The sequence below is a fragment of the Miniopterus schreibersii genome, assembly GCF_964146895.1.
Source record: "Miniopterus schreibersii genome assembly, chromosome: 3".
In the NCBI taxonomy this organism is placed as follows: Eukaryota; Metazoa; Chordata; class Mammalia; order Chiroptera; family Miniopteridae; genus Miniopterus; species Miniopterus schreibersii.
This window is the reverse complement of record NC_138103.1, coordinates 27,399,402-27,417,916: the sequence shown is the minus strand read 5'-3', so window position 1 is coordinate 27,417,916 and position 18,515 is coordinate 27,399,402. Positions and strand designations below refer to the sequence as shown.

The 18,515-nt window shown below is 33.9% G+C and overlaps 1 protein-coding gene across 10 annotated transcripts in view; it reads left to right on the top strand.

Moving 5' to 3' along the window:
- GTF2I (general transcription factor IIi) overlaps positions 1-18,515 on the top strand; it is a 102,057-nt gene that overhangs the window by 58,619 nt on the left and 24,923 nt on the right. For 6 of the 10 annotated variants that reach the window (XM_081132076.1, XM_081132079.1, XM_081132078.1 and 3 more), the window contains 6 exons: positions 1,710-1,772; positions 9,064-9,174; positions 10,070-10,135; positions 13,443-13,626; positions 15,661-15,719; positions 17,325-17,396. In XM_081132076.1, coding sequence (XP_080988202.1) covers positions 1,710-1,772; positions 9,064-9,174; positions 10,070-10,135; positions 13,443-13,626; positions 15,661-15,719; positions 17,325-17,396 — 555 coding nt within the window. The remainder of the gene's footprint in view (positions 1-1,709; positions 1,773-9,063; positions 9,175-10,069; positions 10,136-13,442; positions 13,627-15,660; positions 15,720-17,324; positions 17,397-18,515) is intronic. The other 4 variants (XM_081132073.1, XM_081132081.1, XM_081132080.1 and 1 more) reach the window with 1 other exon arrangement.

Genomic DNA, 18,515 nt, shown 5'->3' with positions numbered 1-18,515 from the left:
GATTTTAGAGATAGAGGAAGGGAGAGGGAGAGAAAGACGCATCAGTGAGAGAGAAACATTGATCAGCTACCTCCTACGCCCCCTACTGGGGATTGAGCCTGTAAACCGGGCATGTACCCTGCCCGGGAACTGAACATGGTGCGTGGGATGCTCAACCAGCTGATGCCATTTGTTAAAGTTGGGTAACATGTTCTACATGAGATTAATTAACAAAAGAAAGATTTTTTTCTCTGCTTATTTTTATACCCACAACTACCCATGAACTACTTTTTCTATTTATCAGCCATCCTCCTTTGCTTTCAGGACTGAATGAGTATTTAACTGTGGTACAGCTCTTTAAGTTATTGGAATCTGAGCTAAACTGTTAGCATGTAAAATGGCTTCCTATTTCTAAGTGGGTTTACATAGTTTAAAAGAGTTTTTTGTAGATTGTTCCCAAAGAAGATGACTGGTAAGGTAACTGAATCTTGTTTTAGAATTGTTATTTCTGTCATAAACTGGTTGTGTTGTACCTTATTTTTCTAGGATAAAAATGGAGTCTATTCTGTAACCTTTTATTCCGTATATTTGCTTTTTTATTTTATTTTAAAAAATCATTACTTTGATCTTTTACCCTCTCTGACAGAGGGAGTTCTTACGGTCCCTGGAATGTTGGCTAATCTTTCCAAATTCAACTTCAGAATTAGGATTTCTAACTAGAATACATTTCTTACAAAAATATTAAAATGTTCATTTTGAACAATATTTTAGGGTTTTTTTTAGATCTTTTTATAGAAGATAGTGTGTGTGAATTTTTTTTATGTTTTACTGTGTGGAGGTAATTAGATGTTTTCTCTGTAACAGAATCTTCTATTTTGAATAGGTAGTATTTACAATGAAATATTTATATATAAGACACATGGGACAGGGTTCATCAGGCACTATGAATTACTTCACAATTTTCAATTCTACTGTTAGATATTAGGCTTTCAAATACTTCATTTTTGAGGAGATTTTTATTGTCATATTGCAGTGTTAATAGAGTTGAATCAAACCTGGGTTCTGGTCTTTATTCCTTTACTAACCAATAAACATAATCTTTGGCAAATCAATTAATCTCTCAACCTTTGCAAAATCAAAGAGTTGATAAAGATACTTTCTAGCTTCTAGCACTAACATCCTGATGTACATATATTTGTTTTGTGCAGTAACACAAATATTAATAAAATATTTAATTTTTAAAAGTATCTTGCATATAAAGTTAGGGCATATAGTCCTCTATGCACTTTTTATAGTCACTTGGTCTGAAAGTCCCCATTGCAAAAAATTGTGGTTTTATTTAACAATATAAACCACTTGTAGGATTTCTGAAAGCAGAGGAGAAATAGTTAAAAAAAACGCCTTTGTTTTTATTCTAGCATTTTCTAGTTACAGCAGGAAAATAACTGTGACTTTGTTGTAATTGTACTCCTCTAAAAATACAACTTTTTTTAGTCCATTAATGCAGGTAACTTGGTATTATCTAATAGTTTTCCAGAATTTTTCTATTTTTTGTTTTTTATCCCTATTTCTAATTAAAGGGGTCATATATTTTAATAAATATGAAATGAATTAAAATGCCAGTTAAATTTTATAGTAGGCTGCTTTTGGATTATCAAATCAGTAAAATGTTGGAACATATAGAAAGTGCTTTATAATGAATGTCATTTTAGAATTTTATTTTTTTCAAGATTCTACTCAACATGTCCCTTCAGAAACAAGTGAGGACCCTGAAGTTGAGGTGACTATTGAAGGTTAGTTATTGAAAAGCCTTGATTCCAAAAGTTTACTTCTGGTCATAAAAACACTTGTCACATTCACATTTCTAAGTATACATTTCATTCATTCTTAAAGGAAACTTGTGATAAAAATTGAAGCATATATGTGTATGTGTGACCAAAGCAGCCCACTTCCCAGCAGTGCATCCAGTGCTTTGGGAGCTTTAGACAACAAAAGTAAGCCGTGAAAACGAGCGGTGGACCAGGCTGTATTTCCTATCATTGGGAATTGAGAGTAGAAAAGGAAAACTATGACCAGACTGGATGCACACGAAACCAGATTCTGTAATCTGTTATCGGGTGGTAGCCAGATCTAATTAGTATCAGTAACCCTGATACCTACTTGAGTAAAGTGGAGGAGAAAGTGTTGATAGTTTAGTCAAATTTTTTTTTTTTAATATATCTTTATTGATTTCAGAGAGAGGGAGGGAGAGGGAGAGAAAGAGAGAAACATCAATGATGAGAGTCATTGATCGGCTGCCTCCTGTACACCCCCGACTGGGGATTGAGCCCCCAACCTGGGCATGTGCCCTGACCAGGAATCGAACCCCAATCTCCTGGATCATAGGTCGATGCTCAACCGCTGAGCCACACTGGCCAGGCAGTTTAGTCCATTTTTAAAGCGAGTTTTGCCCCTAAAATACTATTAGAGGCTAACATAACCTGTTCTTAAAAACTGTTTTTGAATCAGTAGGTACAATATATTCTAAACTAATCTCTGTAGCTAAAGTTGCTTTAAATTTAGTTTTTTCTTGTTCAGAGATAATGCATGAAAGCAGATGAGCCAGTTTGTCCTGAATTATTTAAAAAGTCAGCTAATAATTAACAGTGTCACTTCATATTTAATAATTATTAAGTACATATTGATTTTTTTTCCTTTTAAATTGTCTCACACTACTTACTCTATAAATTTTTCCCCCTCAAAATAATTTTTTCCTAGGGAAAAGTATTGAAACAATGCAACAAATTACAGTAGGCTAAGTTATATTTATACCTGCCCTGCTCTTAAGCCCCTGTACTCATTTTATTGTGTATACATCTAAAAATAATTTGATGTATATATACACGTGTGTGTGTGTATACATACACAGAAATAGTTTTATAAAAATACATAGATGCTTTCAGCATACAACATTATAAAGAACATTTAAAATACACATATATCACATTTCCCATAGTTCGTCCCCCACCCCCCCACCATAGCCACACATCTTGGTACTTCATCATTTTATTTTATTTTTTTAATGCTGCATAACCTTTCTTGATTTCTCTCTCTCTCTCTCTCTCTCTCTCTTTCTCTCTCTCTAACAACCTGTCTCCTCCAGGTGTCACTTGGTTATTTATGATGTTTGACTACTTACAACTAACTACTCAAAATGTATGTCTTCATTGCTTCTAAAATATAAGTTGATTGTTAGCTTTCACCTAACATGAGAAATTTTCTCATCCTTCATATCTCAATATAATATATATATATTTCTTTTTATCATTAATATAATTTTACTAACTTAAAAGCAGTTTTGAATTGTTTATAATTTATCATTAAATAATTTGATTTTTTTAGTTATAAACCTCACTAACCATCAGAGAAAAAAATCTTAAGAGCATATAAATATTATAAATACTGAGAACTTTGTCCTTTCTATACAGATAGGAAAAATAGATTACTATTAAATAATTATTAAAATTTATTAGGACAAAACTTTAAGTAGAAAAACAACCGAGTTATTTTTATCAAATCTTAGAGGAGATAAAGGCTATATTAAAATTGTTTAGAAAGTAAATATATACTTTTATAGTGGAAGACCTTTAAAGAGATGTTAATGGTAATCACAAAATTAATGTCTCATGAACCTGAAAAGTGTCAGTCTTTTCAACTTTAAGTCTTTGGAGGGAGTGATAAATCTTTTTTTTTTTTTAAACTAAGACATACTACAAGAAGCTTTATCATCCAAATTTGTCAACAAGTAGAATTTTGCTATATAGGTGGCTTTATGTTCAGAAGACCAGTGAAATACCAGGTCTTCGTAAGTAATTACTTTACAGAGTAGCATTTTCTATGGCATGTATGTTTGTGAACAAACTATATATATCAGCCTTAATTAAATTGCTAATTGTTTTCTATCCATACATTAAGGTGGATCAGGTTTAAGCCTGTGATGTGAATAAGGAAGGTCAGATGAGAACTTGCACATCTGTTTGATAAATGTTGTTTCTTTTTTTCTGTAAAGATTATCGCAAAATTGTAGAAACTTATTTAATATCTATAGTTAGAGAACTAATTTTTGGCATATCCTCATAATAGAAAACACACACAGGCACTGAAATTGTGATTTTTTAAATTATTTTTTTAAATGTAAGTGATCCAGAAAAGGCTCCTATTGTCATTTTTTTAATGGGAGGAAACAATCCTGCCTTTCATGAACAAGGCAAGTTTAAAAGGAAACGTGTATATGGAGAATGATGTTAGTTTTGTTCAGAAAAATACTGGAAGAAGATAAGTGAAGATAATTCTGCATGCCCATGGGTGACTTATTTTCTCCTGTTGTATCTTTCTGCATTTTTCACATAGTTTATAGAAAAGATTAAAAAAGAACTTGGTCATCACGTAAGTTTGTCAGATTTTCCACAGTACTTTAACTTTGATATATTTATTTGAAATTATATGGAGTTATGAAGGGGCTATCTGGCATTGAGGCAGATGCATTATTTCTGCAGGATAACATTCCTTACCCAGTGCTAGTGGTGTGCTCTTCCATTTGTGGTGGTCCACTTGTACTTAATCAGTGGTACACACTTATAACTTGTGTGACTTAGGTTTGAGAAATAGCCATTGGAATAATATGACTGTGCAAGCCTTAATTTCATAAACATCATGACTGCATTTCTGGGTAAAGTCAGATTGCTGCCATGTCTTAAATGTGTGCAGAGAAAATCTTACGTCACACTTGTTTGATGTCTAGCTGTCATGGACAAGCTAAATGGGAAGTTTTTTGCTCTAAAAGAGGTTTCCTAATCATGCAGTTCTCTTTTAGGACATTGTTTTCCAAACCTGAGCCATTCACATATGTTCATTCTGCTGTGGACTAACCTTACTCTGTTCATCACTTAAAGTTTTTACTTTAAATTAATTTTAAGTAGATTCATTTAAAAATTAATTTTGCATCTTCCAAAGTGAAACTATCTTTGAAAATTTAATATTTACTTCTTTCTCATATACATAAATATTTCAACAAAAGAATGCGTATAGTTGGTTCACATTACCACCTACGGCACATGGACTACAATTTGGATGACACTGTTTTAGAGGTTCAGTAGTTGGATTACCTGTCATCCTCCAATGATATCCTTTTTTGTGGAATTCATGCTTAGGACCTTGATAAATATTTGGCTGCTGCTTATAGTTAAGGATTACACTATTCAAGTGTTCATTTGATCATTCTGTAAATACCTAGCAACTTGTACATACTGGGGAGGGACTGTACTAGGTACCAAGGATTTAGGAATGAATCAAGTAGGCAAGGTGCATTGGAGGGTTTTGAACAAAGGAGCGACATGTTCTGTCCTTTACTTAGGAGAAGTGAGGCTGCTGTGTTGCAAAATTCAGCAGAGCATAGTGGAAGCAAGAAGTCCAGTTTAGAAGGCTGTTACAGTTGTCTCGGGCAGATAACATGGTGCTTTAGAATAGGATGGTGGCAATGCACATAAGGGGTTGAATTCTAGGTATGTTCTAAAGATAGAGCCAATATGCTTTGCTGTTTGTCATTGTTTAAATATTGTGCTTATCTTACAACTGCATAGAATCTGTGGTCGAGTAGTAGGTTAGCATTTGAAGATTTTTAAATATTTTTTATTAATTTGAGAGAGAGAGGAAGGGAGATAGAAAGGGAACATCGACCAGCTGCCTCTTGCACACCCCCTGCTGGGGATTGAGCCGGAAACCCAGGCATGTGCCCTGACCAGGTATCGAACCAATGACCTCTTGGTGCATGGGACAGTGCTCAACCAACTGAGACACTGGCCAGGGCACATTTGAAGATTTTGTGTTAGAGGAGTTATGACCTAGATCCATGGGTAAAAAATGCCATTTATTTATTTGAAATGTGTAGAGTAATTAATGGCTTTGAGTAATTTCAAAAGAGATAGTGCCTGGTTGATTTTGATTTATTTTTTGCTTGCTTTGAATTAGGTGTAAAACATTATCAATTTGCTTATAGTGAAAATAAGAGTATCAGAAAATGTTTAATATGCTATTAATGCATTCACCATTGAGATCGCAGTAACAAATTTTAGCTCTGAAGTCTGTATTATCTATAATCAAATTTGTAAATATGATGCTAAAAGAAAAACATTTTTTTCTGAATACAAATTTTGAGTTAGGGACTGTTGTGCCATTTTTTGAGGTGTGGAGCCACTTGTGTTAGTGCTGGTAGAATAACTATCGTATATTCCTGAATAACAGCTTTTGCATATTAAACTCTTTCGAAACTTGTTTTATAAGCTTTTAGTTTTAATGCTATAAATAGTTTGGGCTTAATTTTGAAGCATCCTGAAATAGTGTCTTACTACACAAAAGGTGCTGGACCCAATTGTTAGAGGTAAACTCTTGGAGCTTTATTTGATATTATCTGCTACAGAGAAATAATTTTGATTTTGAGGTCAGTGAAAACATTTTCTCATTCTTTCTCAACAACAATTAAAGCTGTTCTTTTTTTTAGCAGAGTGGAGAGAAAAAATAGAAGGTGTGGCTAAGTTCATTGCTATTATGATTTAATTCCATGTTTGATATGATTTAAATGGGTTACTCTTTTAATATAATGTGTTGTGTGATAGTTTATCATCACAGATAATTAAATTCATCTCTTTTATTTGTTCACATTTAATAGATTGAACTTCATGACTTGTCACTTGAGAAATGTGATACCACTTAATATTTTATAATCTTTATTAAAGATCGTAAATCATTTGTTGTCTTGTTAAAAAACACTCTCCCAGATTTGCCCTTTTTCTCTTTTCTCTGTTTATGATCAATGAGATTACTTTTGTAAATATATTTATACTATTAAATCCTTTGTGCTGTAAAATAGGTTAGACTCAAGAAGTGAGGTCTTGACACTAAAGAAAAGCACTCTTGGCCTTTCACCTTGGCTTCAGTTTCAAACAGTTTAGATAGTTGAGATTAATATAACTGCATTTCTTCATTACCATCCTACAGCTATCTTTTCTTTTTCATTTTATATTCTTTCAAAAGGCTTTCATTTTATGTAATTCAGTTAACAACCGGTTTAAATTATGATCTATAGATTTTAAGTGGCATTAGCCTATAGGGAAAATACTTTTGTTTTAAATGTCATTGCTTGATGTTTGGAAGAACTATTAATGTTGAACGTTTAAAATGCTTTGATAATATTCGTAGGTGAAATTAGTATATTTCATTTTACCCTTGTAAACTAGCATAAAAATACCCTTAGGCTTCTAAAAATCTGTTTGGAAGTTAGAAAAGAGGGTTTATTTTTCTCAGCATGTTTCCAGAATTGAAGATGTTTTAAAGATACCTAATGTTTTCCCAAATGTATCTACTTAGGTTTGAATCTAATTACTTAATAATCTATTATAGATCTTTTGACCACTTTTAGTCCTTGTAGTAATTTGACAATTATAAGCCCAGATGACATAGTCAAGTTTTATTTTACTAGTAGTTTTTCATTTTTAAATAGTTTTCTACCATAGATTTTTTTTCTCACTTTGAACATGCATTTCTACAGTGGTATTCAACACATGACAGTTTTTATAAGTTGTGTCATAAGTTGTCTATATGATGTTTTCCTGAAATAGTATCCCCTAAATTACCATTTTTGTCTTTCCAGCACATAATTGGGTCATAATGACACTTTATCTGGTATTGGTGACATTGGTATCTTTTTCTCCTGTGGGTTAGAGTAGTCAGTGAATAATTTCAGATTACCAGAATATCTGTTGGCATTACGGGAAGAACCCAAAGGCAGTGCACCAGGGCAACAATGTCTGATTGTGTACTCAGTTGCTGTGATAGCAGTGAGATTCAAGTATTTTAGGCGTTAGATTATTTTCTTGATTAGTATACAAAGTACATAAAAGTTATCCGTTGTTCCTCCACGTAACATTATATATGACGCTGAATTTGGATTTTATGTAACCTGTTTGAGAGTTTACCTGTTAGTTTAGTAGAAAAAGTTTTATTCATAATCTAATCTCAGATGCCCTCTCTAGTGATGTGACATGGTTAAGTAACATAACATTCTCTGAGCCTTTATTACCTATAAAATGAGAATGAAAATTATGCTGCTCTAAAAAGGACACTTGTATTTAATGGTATTTTTTTTTTTTGTTATTGTTAGTATCTTTAACACAGTAATTATATTCTTCTCTATCCCATATTTATTTTTAAGTACAGATGTCTTAAAATTATATTTTCAATAATTTACACGTGGTGTTTGAGCAGAAATCTTAGTAGTGTTTCACTTGACATTTTCAGGGACTGTATTATGACATTGATAACTTTTCTTACTTGAGTCAAGTGTCCTTAATTCTAGCATTAGATATATTAAAGTATCATAGCAGTGTTGAGTTGCAGACATATCCCCGAGGAAATTAGCGTGAAACTCCATGTCTTGAGAAGTCTATATTCTGTGCTTAAATATCTGAATGCTCATTTCTACATAGGTTTTGTATGGACCAAACCAATAATACTAATACCTGTTTCACAAATAATGTAGTCCTGTTTCTTTAATTCTATAAATTTTGTGTTTAAGTGCTTGATAGTCAGTCAACTTCCCTTGTTTATGTGTTTGAATTTTATATAAGTTTAAATATTTTTCTGTTCAAGCTGTATTTTTCTCGCCCCTTTCTTTAATATTTGTATAATTGTAAGTAGCTGTCTCCATGAAAGCCTTTTTCTTGAAAGACAAAATATAATTCTTGAAAGTAGAATATAATTCTAGGCAGCTATCTCAGAGCAGTTATGAGAGAAGGGGAAATTTATAATGACAATTCACATTAAGCAAAGTAAAAAGAAATTAGGACAACAGGGAAAATGAGATATATTCACTTGAACAACCCCAAAAGAGGAAGAAAATTTCAAATGTAACTGGGAGAAATATTCTGGAAATAACAACACAGACGTAATGATTTAAAGCCCCTCGTGTCTTTTGAATGCTGAGGTTTTAATAGGTGGTGGCTGTTGCTTGTTGAGTTTGTTCCTCCAGTGATGACAGTTTTCTTTTTCAAGATGATGATTATTCTCCACCTACTAAGAGACCAAAGAGCAACGAACCACCCCAGCCGCCAGCTGCAGAACCCGCCAACGCCGGAAAGCGGAAAGTGAGGGAGTTCAACTTTGGTAAGTTCTTCATGAAATATGGGCCCCTTTTCTTTGATTCTGAACTCTTTCTGTCAGTGGTAAAAAAGTTAACAGCATTCTTTAGGGGCATGCTTTAAAATGTGTTACTGTTTTAGAATCTAATCTGAGGAAAACCATGGACAGTTTGGAGTAACTTTACCTTGTTTAAACATAGTTTGAGTTTACCAAAGCATGAGACATTGTATCTTCTGATGTTAGGTAGACTTTAAATCAGTGTTAATGACTTAGTAATTCAGTTATTTTTCTTAGCTTTAAAACCTTCTTTATTTGAGGTATATTTTTATATCTTCATTTTTCTTGCTCTGTGTAACTGCCAGCAGCTAATATAACCAAACCCCAGTGGATGATATATGTAGCCTTTTGAAGAGACTAAATAAAATATTAGTGGCAAATTGTGTTTGTGATCTTTTTTGAATAGTTAGAACATTTTGCTTATATACATTTTTTAAGATAGCATGTTAGTGTTTTAACTTGTCATAACGTCTCATTTCCATACAACTTAGACATGTTTTAGAAAGTTTCCTGAATGACCTTGGAGAACTCCCTCTTTTTTGCCTCTATTTTGTAGTGTTATATTGTATTGGTCTTTTCTGCCCTCCTGCTTTTCAGAAATTGTAAGGCTAAAAAGAAATACTTGAAGTATTTTGAAAATAAACTTTAAAACATCCCCTATAATCTCCTGTTGAACCAATTCTATGAGCCACCAAAAGGGAAAAAGTTCTTTGGAAAGCAGTAAAATTATATAGATGAAGATGGGTTATTAAAAAATTAGGATGTATTATATAGAAAAACGTTATTAGATGTTGGGTCATCTTAAGAACTTATTAATGCTCCTAACTGGATTTATTATTGAGATTTAACTTTGAATTTTCAGAGAAATGGAATGCTCGAATTACTGATCTACGTAAACAAGTTGAAGAGTTGTTTGAAAGAAAATATGGTAAGTCTGAACTCAAAAAATCTTCTAATATTTTGTTTATAAGCTTTTAACAATGGAGTTCATCTGATGTGAGCAAGTCTAGCTCTACTGTACCTCGAAAGATTGTTGAATAGTATCTGTCCAAATATTAGAATCTTTGTTTCTAGGTTACTACAAAGCTTAGAAAAAGTTTGGTTTTTTTTCCTTTTAAATATCAGTAAGCATTTCTTTTAAACTTTCAGCATGTGTATTTGGGAGTTTATTTATATACAGTGTAGGGTAAAGGAGATTTACAATTGTGAGTACGCAAAACACAGTTTATTAAAAACAACTGTAAACCTAGTTTTGCCCCACCCTGTATTTGTTGCAAAGTCCTGGTTCTTGGAGATTAATTGAAGATTATTTTCTTAAATAATAGTCTTTCTTATTCTGTTATATTAAATCTAGTATTCATCTAGATTAGGGGTGGGGAACCTTTTTTCTGCCATGGACCATTTGGATATTTATAACATCATTGGTGGACCATACAGAATTACCAGCTTAAACATTAGCTATGAGAAAAGCTCCTAGATTTATTGAATTTTGAGTCCCGCCTGCAGTTGCCTTGGCAGAGCTGGACCAAATGATTTCTTTGGCCTTATACTGCCCGTAGGATGGGTGTTCCCCACTCCTGATCTAGATGTACTTATTTTCTCTTATCTTGATCTATAACTGAGTTTAACCTAGGTTACAAATTCTTTTCCTTTTATTTTACTATTCTATACTTTATGTAGTGGTAAAAGAAGCAAGCAATACATTATTATCTGATGGTATATATCAAATGCTCACCTAAAAATAGCAACAATTATTTTAAAATATCATGTTTTGCTGGGGTTTTTTGTTGTTATTTGGAGGATTCTTTGTAGTCAACTGTAAAATTGTAAAATATACTAAATTTTAACTTTACAATCTAATTTCTGTGGTGCTGTCCTGTATCACTGAATTTTTCTAAGTAAAGTTTTTAAATTATAAACCACATTGGCATTATTTACTTTTATAAACTTGAAATGAACATATATCTCTTTTTATCAAGGATGATTACCCATGAATGAAAATTTAGGGTTAGAATTAATTTAATAATGAATTAAATAACTTTTCCTTAATATTTTCAGCCTTTTTTTAATTTTTATTTTAAGGTCTCTTAGCAGTCATCCCATTTTTCAATAGTCATATCCTTTTGCCAGTGATCTTAATTGGTCCACTTCAAAGCAAAAATTGATAACATATTCTACACAGGAAGCACTATAACATGGTGATTGCCGTAGGGGAAGCTAGTTTCATTGTTATATGTAAATATGATTTTCAGATGTAGTGTACCAGCAGAGGATGTTAAATCTAAGTCATTATTAATATATAATATGGTATACTTGAAACTTTAGTACAGCCCTGACCAGTTATGCTCAGTGGCAGCATTGGCCCACGGACTGATGAAGGGTCCTGGATTGATTCTGGCCAAGCACACGTGCCTTGGTTGCAGACTTGATCCCTGGCCGGATCGGGGTGCATGCAGGAGGCAGTGAATCGATGTATCTCTCTCCAGTTGATGTTTTTTTTCCTCCCTCCCTTCCACTCTCTCTGAGAAGCAATTGGAGAAGGTATCCACTGGTGAAGATTTAAAAAAATAAATAAATAAATAAAGAAACTTTAGTACAAATATTAATGTTTAGCAAATAGACTTTTACATACTTAAAGTACCAGCAGAAAGTGAGGCTGTTCGGATGGGAATTCCTAAGGGAAGAGAGGTCAAGGGGAATCCATAGGAGTCACTTTTGCTTTGCAGCCTTTTTGGCAGTGTCAATAAATAGCACCTCTGCTGTTCTTTCAACTTACTTAGAAAGCATTTTAGGTAACTGCTGTGTGAATTAAATGAAATAGAAGTCTTAGAAAGAAGAATGGAATGTGTATGGTATGTGTCTGTAGTCATAGAAAATGTGGCATTGCTTTACTTCATGACAAAAGGCTTACCTGTGAAAATTTTAATACTAAGTGTAAATGTTCCTATGTTATAGATGAACGTAACTGATACTTCTTAATACCTTTTTATCATGAAAATTTCCAAACAAAAACATAAGAGTCAAAGACCCTCAAAGTATCTATCACTCAAGATTAACAGCCTTTAACATTTTACAGTATTTTCTTTCTTGTTCTTCTCTGCCCCGTCTCTTTTTGATGCAAGAATATTTTAAAGCTCCAGTGTCTCAGGCATCATGTCATCTCACCCTCAAAAGCCTGCATTTCAAATGGGGAGTTGGGTGAGCGGAAGACATTGTTTTAATCTCAGTTCCATTATCACATACAAAAACATACTTAATACCCAGTGATATTTAAATGTCTGCTGCTGTTCAGAAAAACTGAGCCTTTATAGTTTGTTTAATAATATCAATATCTACTCATTATAGTTTATTCTTTTTTTTTAATTAAAGTGTAGTTGACATACATTATTATGTTAGTTTAAGGTGTACAACATAATGATTTGACGTTTATATCTTATGAAGTGGTCATCACCATGATAAGTCTATTAACTATCTGTTACCGTACAAAGATGTTCCAATATTATTGAGTATATTTGATTCTTTTTTTTTTTTTTTTAAAATATATCTTTATTGATTTCAGAGAGAGGAAGGGAGAGGGAGAGAGAGAGAAACGTCAATGATGAAAGTCATTGATCGGCTGCCTCCTGCACACCCCCAACTGGGGATCAGGCCCACAACCCGGGCATGTGCCCTGACCGGGAACCGAACTGTGATCTCCTGGATCCTAGGTCGACGCTCAGCTGCTGAGCCACGCCCGGCCGGGAGAGTATATTTGATTCTTAACACTCCCCATGCTTTCCACTTTTTTGCAGCTGTTGCATTATTTTCCTCTTGGGTAAATAAATCTAGCAAAATTTTTAGGTAAATCTTCTGCTTCAGTTTCTTAAAAGAAAATCCTTTTACACTAGCATTTTAAATGTTTAAAAACTACTTCTCTTTCATTACATACTGGTACATTAGCTGGTATTAACTGGTATGTTTTTCTGGGTTCATTTGTGGTTCAGATTTCAAGAGAAAATCTGGCTATGCCTACATTCCTTCAAAATATACATTGGTTCATTGCAGATTTGCTTAAATAGAGCATTGGCGTCTTTAGTGTTCTTTTCCTTTTAGTTCTTCTGTACTATTTTCTGATTCAGTTATAATAAACAGAAGTAAGATTAAGTTATAAAAGTTACAGAGCAATACATATTCCACTATTTTGTGCTTAATCCTCTTCATTAATGACTTTTCTCTTTCTCTTTTTATCTTTAAAGCTCAAGCTATAAAAGCCAAAGGTCCTGTGACGATCCCATACCCTCTTTTCCAGTCACATGTTGAAGATCTTTATGTAGAAGGACTTCCTGAAGGAATTCCTTTCCGAAGGCCATCTACTTATGGAATTCCTCGCCTTGAAAGGATATTACTTGCCAAGGAAAGGATTCGTTTTGTGATTAAGAAGTAAGACTCTTGGACTCTTTTCTTTGTTCATGATTAGTGTGTTTTTTTATATTGTTGACAAATATTCATTAACCAGTAGGGCTGTATTTAAATTAAGTTTTAGTCATTATGTGTTGTTTTATTTTCCGTTTACCAGTGTGTCTTTGTCAGTCATGCCAGAGTTGGCTTTCGGAACATGAAACCTGCTGATACCTGATTGCACACAACTGTCATTTTCTTTTCCAGTTTTCTGCTAAGTATGCTAAAGAAAGTAATAATACATTATTAATGTCTTATTTTTAACTCTCTCAAATCAATAAACATACCCTCAGGGGAGGATTTAAAAAAAATTAGTGCAGCTTTTGAATTGGAAGTGTAAATGCTTCTTTTTAAAAATGGCAGCTACATTCACCCATTTTTGTATTTTCTACTCTCCTCGATTCTATTAAGATTACAGTAAAAGGTGTAAAAGACTAAGAGAGCATTTATCAACAGATTAGTGCAGTGCAAATATATTGAAATTTCCTATTACATCCATGAAACAAGTACTAGATATATTTGTAAAGGGGAATAATTGGAGAATAGTTGTCTAGGCAATAATAAAATGTAATTGCTAAACTACAATTTTCAATGACAAGGTTAGAGGGTTGGTATTCTTGTAAATGTAAAGAAGATTGTGTATATGAGACAGGAAAAAGGTTACTGAGTCCTCATCTAGGAACGTCTGACTTAAAGTGAAAAGAGATTTGAAAAGTATAAAAAATGAGTCACCTCATAAAATTTCAGTGCCCTAAGTAAGGGTAAGGGAAAAAAAAATCATTTGGTTCTAGAGAGTAAAAAACCAGACAGGCCATCCATAGGGAGAAACTTGTTAACAGACCCCCCCCCCCCCAATAAATTGTGGATTAAAGATTTAGCAGTCTCTTATGAAATTGAATGGTAAATAAAATGGCTTATTCTAAAACCCTGACAGTAGCTAAGGGCCATAAATAAGAATCCACCCCCCATAGTGATGCATTAATAATTTTATTGTTTTAAGAACTCTTTTGTACTGTCATTTTATTTGTTTTTTAACTTGTTAGAAGTTTTGAAACTTCTTTTAAATAACAAAATAAATATATAAATTATTTTACAGGTTTTGCTTGTTTGCTTATCTTAAAGCATATAAAACTGTGTTTGGATGTTTAGATATTTATGCAAGCTTATCACAAGGTAGTTTATGCTGTGCACATCCTGTTTCACGGCCTTTCAATATATACTCATTTATGAGAAGCTATTTTCACATTTGGAAAGGACTTTGTAAAGCCTTTCCCCAAAGGTTAATGTGGTTAGTCTTGATAAAAACTATTTTATTTAGAAGGGTAATTCTGTAGAGTTTAGCAAATGTTTTATTTCACAGCTCATTAATATTGATCAAATATTATGTATATTATTGACTTATATTAGTTTTCATTATTTCTGGAATTATTGTTAACAGAGACATGGTTATGCTTGTCTTTGCTATCTCTCTTCCCCCTCCATCCCCAATTACTGTAGGCCATTACAACAAAATAGAGTGATATGGAAGTTAGATTGTGAAAATTATGTGATCTTGAAATCATGTTATAATGTGTATTGGGAAAAATTTTAAAAAGCAAGTATATTATTCTGCAAATGTTAGTATTGAAAGATATTTAGGATTTTTGTCACCAATTTATAAATATGTTGAACTAAGGTAATTTGAATGAAGTGTAAAATTAAAGACTCTCGTTTAAAATTTTTGTAGTTTGCTTCCTTTGGTGTTATGCTTTATAAAATGCCTTTGGGTTGCAGAGTTAACGGATTTTTGTAAGGACTCGGGCTCTATGAAGCATCTTATAAAACAATGTATAATTATCATTTAGCTTTATTATTTTGAGGAAATCTCAAGGAATTAGGATTTAATTATACTCAGGAGTCCAGATTGTGTTTTTTTAAAAACTGGTGTTGATGACTGAATATTAAATAAGTACTAGTAATTACTACTTTTGCTCAATATTACCTTGTGAATATTTACTACTTTTTTTCACCTTGTAGACATGAACTTCTGAACTCAACACGTGAAGACTTACAGCTTGATAAACCAGCTTCAGGAGGTAGGTCTTCAGTCTTGTGTCAGGTCAGAACATTATATATAAGAAATACACAATGTCAAAATACTGTCTAATACTCTCTAGAAGAATAAACTTGTTTTCTTTTTTTTTTCTTTTTTTTAAATATATCTTTATTGATTTCAGAGAGAGGAAAAGAGAGGGAGAGAGAGAGATAGAAACATCAGTGATGAGAGAGTCATTGATCCGCTGCATCCCGCAACCCAGGCATGTGCCCTGACCGGCAATCGAACCCTGATCGCCTGGATCCTAGGTCGATGCTTAACCACTGAGCCACGCCCGGCCGGGCTGTTTTCTTCCTAATAACCCATTATAAACAAGTGTAAATTGGCATCATATTTTTGGGTAGACTAAAAGAAGCATGTCTGTTCTACTTTTATTATTATATATGTTTTTATTGATTTTAGAGAGAGGAAGGGAAAGGGGGAGAGAGAGAAACATTGATGAGAGAGAAACATCTACCAGCTGCCTCCTGCATGCCCCCTACTGGGGATCAAGCTTGCAATTTGGGCATGTGCCCTGACAAGAACCGAACCAGTGACCTCTTGGTGCATGGGAATACGGTCAGTCAACTGAACCACACCGGCCCAGGTGTCTGTTTTATTTTTGAGATGCAAACATTATCTAGCATAAAGTGTTGAACAGTTGATTACCCAAGTCTACATTAGTCAGTTGAGTAATCATTCATCATTATACCCAGGACATAAAATGATATACTTCTTAAAGCATATAGGCAGTGGAATCATCATTTGGTTGTTAGATATATTTTGAAGGAAATACAATCATGATTTGTTCTCTTGCTTGCTTTTGCTCTGGAGTGACGTGAAGTGGGTATATAAAATAGAATTCAAGCTCTGGCTGGGTAGCTCAGTTGGGTAGTGTCATCCCGATAACGCCAAGGTTGTGGGTTTGATCCCTCCTTTTTCCCCTCTTCCCCCCCTCCTCTCAAATCAATAAATAAGAATTTAAAAAAGAAATATAATTTGCATCACTTAGAGTTTGTGTAATGGAATGATTACTGGTAGCCTTAAATGCCTAAATTTATTGCAAAAATGTCCTGCTAGCTGTTCTTGAGTAAACTGAATTGTCTATTTCCTATCTTTAATTATGACAGTTCAGAGTACCAATGTAAAATTAGTCTTAAATTATAAATTTCCATTTTGTCATTGTTTTGTTTGTTCTTACTTTTTTTATTCAGTGTTAGCACTGTTTTAATAAACACATTCTGAAACAATAGGAATAATTTTCATCAGAATAGAAAAAAATACTGCCTATTTTATTAGGGTTTTTTAAAGTGGTTTTTTTTTTTTAAGTATATCTTTTCATTTCAGAGAGAGGAAGGGAGAGGGAGCGATAGAAACATCAGTGATGAGAGAGTCATTGATTGGCTGCCTCCTGCACGCCCCCTACTGGGGATCAAGCCCTCAACCCGGGCATGTGCCTTGACCAGGAATTGAACCGCGATTTCCTGGGTCATAGGTAGATGCTCAGCAGCTCAGCCACATCAGCCGGGCAATACTGCCTATTTTATAATTATAAAATATTAACACCATCAAATTGAGGAAATTTGTATATTTGTTCTTTTTACAGTAAAGGAAGAGTGGTATGCCCGAATCACTAAATTACGAAAGATGGTAGATCAGCTTTTCTGCAAAAAATTTGGTAAGTCTAACTTTTACTCCCACTAAAGTATGTTATGGAATAATTTTCCCAAATTTTGCTTTAAGAAAGTAAGTACAATGAGTATGGCTCACTTCGTTTTCCTCCATTGTTTTCAAATACAATATTTATTATGAAAAGTTTTAAGCCTATACAAAAGGACAGAGACTAGTGCAACAAACCTCCATGGTGGAAAGTCTTGAGCTTTTCGCTGTGGCCGCAGCATAATCAGTCACTTGGCACCTGCTAACGCCAGCGTGTCAAGTGCTGAGAACCCAGCAGAGCAGAAGATAGTGCCCTCCCCTCAGGAAGCATTTGTTTATATATTAGGGAATTAGGGAAAGATGCATAGTAAGGCAACAAGTAAATATTTATGATATAAGGTGTTAAGTAGTCCGGGGGGAAATGAAGCAGAATTAGGGGACTAGGGAGACAGAGCGATTGTTATTTTAAATATATCTTTATTGATTTCAGAGAGAGGAAAGGAGAGGGAGAGAGATAGAAACATCAATGATGAGAGAGTCATTGATCGAGCCCGAAACCTGGGCGTGTGCCCTGACTGGGAATCGAACCCCGATCGCCTGGATCCCAGGTCGACGCTCAACCGCTGAGCCACGCCCGGCCGGGCACAATTGATATTTTATATAGAGGAAGCCTCATTGATGAATAACTGACGCAGCTGGCTGTCCCCTTTTCCGTAATTTATGCTTGCTCTTTCTCAACTCCAACAACTGGATCTTTGTTACTTTATAGAAAGTATGTTGGAATTATGATTATATTCTTTTTTTAAAAATATATCTTTATTGATTTCAGAGAGAAGAAAGGAGAGAGAGAGTTAGAAACATCAATGATGAGAGAGTCATTGATTGAGCCCGAAACCCGGGCATGTGCCCTGACTGGGAATTGAACCCCAATCGCCTGGATCCTACGTCAGCGCTCAACTGCTGAGCCACGCCCGGCCAGGCTATTCTTTTTTTAAAAAAAATATATCTTTATTGATTTCAGAGAAAAAAGGGAGAGGGAGAGGGATAGAAACATCAATGATGAGTGTCATTGGTTGGCTGCCTCCTGCACACCCCCGACTGGAAATTCAGCCTGCAACCAGGCATGTCCCCAGACCGG